Source organism: Cajanus cajan, chromosome 2, assembly GCF_000230855.2.
Source record: "Cajanus cajan strain Asha chromosome 2, NIPB_CcT2T_4, whole genome shotgun sequence".
Taxonomy (NCBI): domain Eukaryota; kingdom Viridiplantae; phylum Streptophyta; class Magnoliopsida; order Fabales; family Fabaceae; genus Cajanus; species Cajanus cajan.
This window is the reverse complement of record NC_138518.1, coordinates 68,253,830-68,262,524: the sequence shown is the minus strand read 5'-3', so window position 1 is coordinate 68,262,524 and position 8,695 is coordinate 68,253,830. Positions and strand designations below refer to the sequence as shown.

The window sequence follows — 8,695 nt, the reverse complement described above, 5'->3', positions numbered from 1 at the left end:
GAGATGCTAAACTTAATTTGCCGTTCTTATAATTTTGGTTGTAACGTCTGTCTGTCCGCTTTCATCAATGATTCCTGGCATGTTAAACGTAATGTCCAATAATAATAACAGGTCTGTCCGAACACTTTATTTTTGACGTAAATTGGTAATGCAATATCTGCGGAATATACGGGTAAGTAAACATCCATTTTGGGGAGAAAAAGCGATCATCGGCAACTTACATAATTTTTTTTTAGTATCATCTGGTAGTTTTAAAGTTTTAATAATCCACATATGGCAATTTGGCTCCCTGATTTGGACAAAAAAAAAATTTAAACTTCTACAATATATTAAATAAATCACAGCATTGATTGTTATCATAATAGTAGTGAACACCTCTAATGTAAGTTGATATCATTTGAAACATTAAGCATGTAATTTGATTAGAGTACTTTCGCGCAAACATATTTTGAAAAACTAAAATAAATGATAAAGTTGCATCATTTAATAGGTAGGAGCAAGAACTATCCCATCCATAAGAATGTATCCACGTAGTTTGACATTTATCATTTTGTCTACGCAACACGTACTCAAAATAGTGGTCCTTGGCACATTGGGATGCTTGCATAAGATAAACCTGCAGGCAAACAGGTACGTACGACTCACAATTAGGATGGTTAAAGAGGATTATTACAGAAACAACATTTTATCATCAAAATAATTACTGTAATTCTGTCATATCCAACTACAGAAAACTATAACTTTTTTCTGTTCAATTGTTATCTCGATAACTTTGTGAATTGTGACTTTGCGTTTCTAAAATTTTAAATTTACAAATTGAAATTATATCCTCTCCCCACTGATCAGCCTGCGTCACATAATTGGTGCACAGATCACTTTCGATGGAAAAGCTCTTGAACAATGCACACTAGGGAAAGAATAAAAAAAATTTCTTGTCGGTGGTGAATAAGTTAAATGAAGAATTCATTAAGTAAACAGATAACCACAGAAGCTGTTCATTCTTCAATTGGCTAGAGATCGTGTTATAAGGATGTGACGTGTCAATTTTCTAGAGGAGATTTAACTTCAGCAAATATATTGTAGGAAGAGGGGGAAGTTGGCATAAGGTTAGAAACGTAGAATCAGCATGAAACAGAGTGGATGGCAAATAACAAAAGATGCAAAGATGTTCAAACTATTGCATTCTATTCAAGACAAAGAAAATAGCGTTTGTATGTTTAAGTCAAGCTCCATTCCAAAAATAAAGTTAGCCAAATTGAGTACCTCATTTTTTGTCCTAATTAATAAAAAACTGACCTACTATAATATGTCTTAATTATTAATTTCCTTTTATACCTTCTATTTATGATGATTTATATTAGACACCCACTTAATCCTATTCTAAGTGAATGAATTTATTGTCTATTAACATTAACAATACAAGTGACACTCATCAATGAACTTTTGGAATAGGTATAGTGTCATTAAATATAATTATTGCTTAAACCATTTAATTTAAAGGGAATTTTTAGAAATAAAAATAAATAAATTTGATATTATTAATTAAAATTAACTGACTTAACTACTTTTATTAGTCTAGTCAAATTAGTTATTTGTTTCTTATACAAAGAAACAGCGGCAGTAGCATGCAAAAACATTTCCACATTTGAATGTCATTTCCATATGATAACAAATTAAGAAAACAAGGAAATAATCAGTCATTGCAACAAAAATAGATACCGTCAATCAGGAAATCACAAGGGAACTGCCCTTGTCCACAAAAATTAAACACTTGTTAATCCAATTGGTCGTAGGGAAAACCAGACTCAAAAGGTTCTCTGAACAGTTGAAATTCGTGAAAGCGACCGTTGTCATCACTATTTGAGTAGGAGATCCACGTGTTGGAATTGAGTGGTTGATCACTATGCCAATATTCTAATGAAGAAAGAGGTAAGCGCTGACTCACTGCGTGTGTTGCAGGCTGAGTGGCACTTGTGTGACTGGAGTGTTCCAGAGAAATGGATTTACCCTCATATGAACCCCATGAATTGGTTGTTGACAGAAGAGAGAGAGCACGGTGGAAATCTTTTGCAGTATTCGGATCAGAGGAGTTGAGGGAATCTTCTATACCTGCAAGAGGTATTCTACCATATAATATAGTGAAAAAAGATATCACATCCATCTTTTCATCAAACATGGTCTCGCCAAATTCTAAAATTCTTTAATTTATTTTAGCAACAAAAAAGTGACAGTATTTCAAAATTTTGAGATGGAGTTAGTAATCTATGTGACCAAAAAAGTAATATTAAGTCCAGAGGATGAATGTAACAATCTAAATTTAATGCAAAATCATGTAAAGAGAACCTAGATTGATATTCTTGGTTGCAATGTCTTTTGAGGTAAAACTTATGTTGGAATCATTGGAGAGCATAGTGACAATACTTGGTATCTCGGTATTGGCCTTTGCAGGCTTCATGAGAAAATCTTTTGTCTGAGAAAGCTCGCTGTTATGTATGTCTTGACAAGCTATGCTAGTAGCAGTCCTTGAAAAAGCGAACGGGCTCATCTGTTGCCTCCTCTCTGCAGAATAAATATATATTAGAAGATAGATGAGAATAGAAAAACTTGCATCATTCAGAAATCAATTACTTATAATTAACTACTATCTGCTTGGCAACTAGAACTCCTAAAGTTTTATTTTTAACACATCAGTTTTATTCGGGAGGGACATACAAGGTTAAAATATGTATCTGTTACAACTATAATTCACACAATTAACCTATGCATGTCACAAGAGATCTTTATATGTTTAGATACACAACAATTGAAAATCCAATACAATTATAAAATAAAAGGAAAAGAATAAAACCTACAACAAACTAAATAAAGAGAGGAAATAAAGTTTAAAAATCTAAGAAATTCTATTATGTTACATTTATTATCCAACATAACGTAAATTCTTAAGTACGACAACACATAAAAGTTATGTTAAACATTACACTTTTTCTTTTACCAACAATATTAGTAGTCAACTAAGGCAATCCGACCCTACTTGCCATTAGACTTTAAGATTTATTTTTTAGTTTTAACAATCAAAATTATATTACAAGCAGAAATTGAGATAAGCTGCAAACTAAAGCAAGAAAAATATTGTTAATAGATGAAACCAGCTATTGTTATGAATAAAAACAAACTGCAAACTAAGTTGATGACCTAGACAACAACACCAAATTTTTCACAAGGAGAGTACATCAGACAGCTTAAGAAGTTACACCACATGGCACCGAAGACAAAGCTGATTGACTTGATTGGACAACTTCAGGAAGAGGTTTACGGCGCCTTGCATTATGATCTGAAAGACGTCGTCGGCAACTTCTCTTTTTTTCATCAAACTCTAACAGACCATGGAACCTTCAACATTACAACCAATGTGATAAATTTTAGTCGATATATTCCATACAAGCTAAGAAAACAGGAAGCTGAATCAGATTGATTAATATTAATTCTTAATGCTATGATATTGAAAATTGAAAAATATCTGGAAAATATAATTACTTCTCAATGTCAATTTCATCCAAACAATCAGATGTTCGTTAACAAGTTTTACCTACTACATTGCTGGCAAAATCGAAGTTCCAAACCAGCTACAACCACTTTAGGGGATTTGGAATGACTTTCACAAACTCTGTGCTTGCGGTGGTAATTTTTAGCTGATGAAAGGTCAAGACCACATCCTTCAACCTGACAACATGGATATTGTATGCTCTGATCATTGGACTTGCATTTCTTTCCGGAACTTAAAGATGACATGGAATCCTTGGAGAAAGATATGTTCTTGGAATCACTTCCTGGGCAAACATCTTCAAAGTACAACCGCTTACCAAGCTTTAGAGTGAGCAATGGTTCACCAGAGACAGAAGATGGCTCTGGTGCATGAGAAGTTTCTACTAGCTCTTCTTTAGATAATTCTTGTTTACCACTGGAATCATCTTGGGAACTTTCAAAAGTGAATATAGATGTTTTGCTACCCATATTTGATGATGAATTGATAGAGGCTGATTTTGTGGTCCTTGATGAAGAAGCGTGTATTAGCTCTGACCCAGAACAACCATTGCTACCAGATGCATCAAACAACTCAAAACTGATTTCTTGGTTTGCTTCACCAGTCCAGTTTGGTGATTGTAACTTTGAATTTTCTGTTGGATTTGTATTGAAGAATAGGTGATCCCACTCCCACTGTGGGGGAGATTTTGCGTTCCACCGCATCAGCTCAGAAATTCAGTAATCGGGAAGCTACAATTTGGAAAAAGCTCTTGTAGATAGTTAACAAATCAAAGAAACCAAAGTGACCAGATTAATGATTTAACAAAAAGCATCAAGAACACCTGTAAATATTCATTAGAGAAATCATATATACACACATCTAGGAAGTTTGAAACTGCCACAAATTTCAATAATCAACGAATTAATTGCTAAGGCGAAAAATCAATTAACCTTACAAAGGCAACATTATTTTGCTAATCCCATCTATGAGTTTGGCAGACAGATAGGTGGCTGCAGTTTATTAGTAAGAGTTCTCAAGGTGATATCATGCAGCCCCCACCATTCACCACTCATTTAGTCAGTTATCTATTATCCGGGTAAATTTTAAATGCACACCAACTCCCATCCAGTCCATCTGTTACCTGATTTAGTTTAGTTTCCAGCAGAGCTACCTTTACTACAATTTCCTAAATATAAACTTCACTATCATTTACAACTTACAAGGGCATCTTATGAGTCATTAATGGCATAAACATAAATTACTACCATTTCAACATTGGAAGCTTCAATTCCCATAATTCGTATTTATCACAGCTATGTCAGAAGTAGTCGGTCATTGAATGAGACCCAACAACAACTCAAGACAAGACCTTTGTGTTCCCTTCATCAATATAGGAAATCAATCAAACTAGATCCCTAACAACAAAAACAATTAGAACACGATTCATATCGAATGCTACTTCATGGGTCCAATGAGACCCACCATGTATCTTTGAGCATGAGCATGAGCATGAGCATGACCTATCTATCATGACTAAAGCGAAGAAACAAAACAGACACTAAACAGGGTAATTATCCAGACCAAATCCTGAACACACAAAAAAAAAAAAAAAGCTTATAAATTAAATTGGTCAAACAAAAAAATTGGGTTCTACACATTTGGTGCTAAAGATTTTTAGATGTAATAGAAGCCAGTGAATTAGCTAGCTGTTTACTATTACCCCGAAAGTTTTGCAGCAGAGAGAGAGAGAGAGAAAAGAAAACCTAGCTTTCTCATATGCCACTTTCCCAAGAAAATGATAAACCCAAAAAGAGTACACATACCAATGAGTAGGGGTCGAAGACCAAAAAAAAAAACTGTTTTTGGACATAAATTTGGACCTTCACTCACATTGTTATCTAAGATTCTAAGCGTTGAGAAAAAGGAAGTTGCAATTTGCCTCTACTACAAATGGAAACAAACAGTGCAGAACAGTAACAGTATGACCAGCAGAGAGTGTAATCATCATCTATTGTCTATTACAATAATAATAGTCTTAAAAAGAGACCAGGAACTAAAAAGTTTATACTATTTTAAAAATTTAAAAAAAAAAAATAAGCCCTTCACTTTTTTTTCTTTTAATTTTGGAAAAAATAAATTAAAGCAAAATGAGTAAAGGAATAAGAGGGGAGAGAGAGAGAGAGGAACTTACAGTGTGGTGGAAATGGAATGGCAGTGGTGAAGAGAAAGAGGGAGCATTGAATTGAATTATTAAGATTTGAATGGGAAGAAGCGTTGCGTTGCGTTGCATTTGGCGTGAGGAGAGAAGAGAGGCATAAAGGCATGAACAGTGCAGCCCCTCTATCTCCAGAGTGGACCCTGCCTTTTTACTCTCTTTTCTATGCTAACATTTCCCAAATGAGAAAACTTGACAAAAAAAAATTACAATTATGATTAACCTCCACACCATTTTGGATAGAGGGAATGGAACTGAAAATCGATAGAAATATTAAGAAAAGAATAAAAAAAATATGATAAGTAATATAATACAAATAGATGAAACGGAAAGTATATTTATGTTTATAATTTTTAATAAAATGCTTATGCTCTTTTTTTATTTTCTAATTTTTATTATTGATGAATGTTAGTGCCCATGACTTCCCTACTTAATGTGAGATGATGCACTAATGATCCATACACATTATTTTGAAGTTGTGGATAGAACTTTTAGGATATCCCTCGTTTAAGTAATAATACAAATAAAGAATTTTTTTTTTTGTGAAAAAATTCTTTTATTAGGTGAAGATTTCATACAAATTTTTGTCGATTATTCAAAAAGGAAATAAACAAGAAATTGTCGATGCAACAATTAATTCATCTTATTTATGAAACCTTTTTGAAATTCTTACATTGACTTCAAACATGAGATTGCATGATTGAGGTTCTCCCTTTAAAGTTACAAAAAGAAAGACAAATTTCATATTGAATATTAGGACTTGTTGATGAAAATATTAGAGAAAGTAATGACGATAATATAATATTTAAACTCATGAAGATTTGATCATTAAGAACAAAGGAGATTCAATTGTTTCTTCTTAAAATTCTACTTATCCAGATTTTTTACGCAGTATGAATGATTCATCATTCTCCCAAGATAGAGTTGTCTTAACTCATAAGAATGACACTATTTATATGCTTAATGATTACATGTTGTCATTATTTCCTACTAAAGAAAAATCATATATAAGTTTTGATACTTCATTCTTAATTAATGATGTTGTTGATAAATATGATGATATCCACACTCTAGAATTTTTGAACACCATTAATGTTTTCATTCTTCTAAATCTTATGTTAAAACTTACAATAGAGGTAACGGTTATGTTATTGAGAAACATAGACCAATCTCCAAGTCTATGCAACAATACAAGGTTGATACTTTCAAAAATAGGAAAATATGTACTTGAAGGAAATGTTATAGTTGATAGTAAATTTGGCATGAAGATTTATATATCTAAACTATCATCAACACCTTCTAATGAAGGATTCTATTCAAATTTCAAAGAAGACAATTCTCTTTGCATATTTTATTTGCAATGACTATTAATAAAAGTCAAAGACAATTTTTAAAGCGTGTTGGTGTTTATCTTATACAACCCATTATCTCCTATGAACAATTATATGTTGTTTATATAGATGTTTTTTTAGAAATTTATAAGTTTAGGTCAGATACATAACTTCTATTTAGATTTGTGACATATTTCCATTAAAAAAATTATACATGTTACATCTTTCTATTAAAAAAAATAATACATTTTTTTAGTATGACATATGTAGAACATTTGATAATAGTTTTGCATTTTTAATATGTAGGATGTTTGGCAGGAGGATTAAGGATGACAACTAGGTGGGGCACTTGTGAGTTTTACTATCCTCATCCTTGTTCTCGTACCTTATACATATCATCATTCTCATACTCAACAAGCATGGAATTTGTGTCTTCATCTCCGTCTCCATCGGATACCAAGTATACCTATATCCATCCAAAAATTAATTAAATATTTTTTAAAATAAAATTTTAAAAAAATGAGAATTTTAACATGGAGTAACAATTACAAAATTACATTAATTAAGTTTCACCTGACATAAATTTAAAATAGAGTAAAAATTACATAAATGTCAAGTAAATTTTTAAATTAATTAATTAATTTTTTAGAATTTTAAAGTGAATACAGGTACGAGATAGTAAGTATATATTCATCTCTGTCTCCATACCTGATTTAATAATCGAATATTATTCGTACTCGTATTCAAATCAAGTATTTACATTAAAGTTAGGACGAGTTTAAGTATTTTTCACGAATATGAATTTACTGATTATTCCTAAGAATGATATGATACACCTGAATATATTAAAAATTGGATGTAAATTGATACGTATCATACAAAATATTTTAGCATCTCATGAATTATGAAAAAAAAATTATTTAACCATATTTTTTTTGTCAAAACTTTTGATGTTATATTTGTTGTAGTTTTCATTTAAGTAATGATTCTTATGATTATGAGGATTTATTATTTTCCCATCTATAGTTTTTAAAAGATTGAGATCTTAAGATTATTGTCTCCAAAATTTAAATTATCAACAAATTGTTATAATTAAATATTCAATCTAAATTATTTTTACAGGTTCATATAAATATAACAACATGCCCGTGCATCTTATGAGTGACACAACTAGTTGTTTCCAAATATGATCAGCTTTAGCTTCTTTTTGTCTTCTCATGAAATCCTGTAACACTATTGTTGAATTCCTTTCTAATCTTGTTCATTTTCTTCTTTTTCTCCTTTATATTTTCTCAACCTTTCAAATTTGATTTTTTTAATGAATGTATGTTCGTATTTCCAATTTTGTTTTGGTAAATATTCCCTATTTAACTTTTATCGTCTCTTTTATTTTAATATTTTAAAAAAATAGTTCTATACTTCACTAACTGCATTATACACGGAATACCACCTTACCCCTAATCGATTATAAATGTCTAGTCGGCACCACTAGTTCGCCTACATTTACGTGAGTTTCATTTATTATATTTGGTTGTAAGGTTAATGAAGTCTAATATTGTTAATTGTTCATAATTATTATATTCATTACTTTATTTGAAGTTAACAAAATTAACAATATGCCCTTGT

General features: G+C 31.3%; 1 protein-coding gene across 7 annotated transcripts; it reads right to left on the bottom strand.

The window, feature by feature from the left end:
- Nucleotides 1-1,621: 1,621 nt before the first annotated feature.
- On the bottom strand, nt 1,622-5,879 carry LOC109810682 (squamosa promoter-binding-like protein 12). Of its 7 annotated transcripts, XM_083068818.1 has the most exons (6): nt 5,715-5,879; nt 4,789-4,903; nt 3,587-4,272; nt 3,254-3,390; nt 2,344-2,559; nt 1,622-2,109 (listed from the first exon to the last, which is right to left on the bottom strand). In XM_083068818.1, exons 3-6 carry the CDS (start codon nt 4,243-4,245, stop codon nt 1,775-1,777), a joined length of 1,347 nt encoding a protein of 448 aa, XP_082924944.1. In that variant the 5' UTR covers nt 4,246-4,272; nt 4,789-4,903; nt 5,715-5,879; the 3' UTR covers nt 1,622-1,774. The 7 variants fall into 7 exon arrangements, with proteins under 7 accessions (XP_082924944.1, XP_020229800.1, XP_020229803.1 ...); XM_020374211.3 differs by having other exon boundaries at nt 3,587-4,903; XM_020374214.3 differs by lacking the exon at nt 4,789-4,903 and having other exon boundaries at nt 3,587-4,364.
- Nucleotides 5,880-8,695: the final 2,816 nt, after the last annotated feature.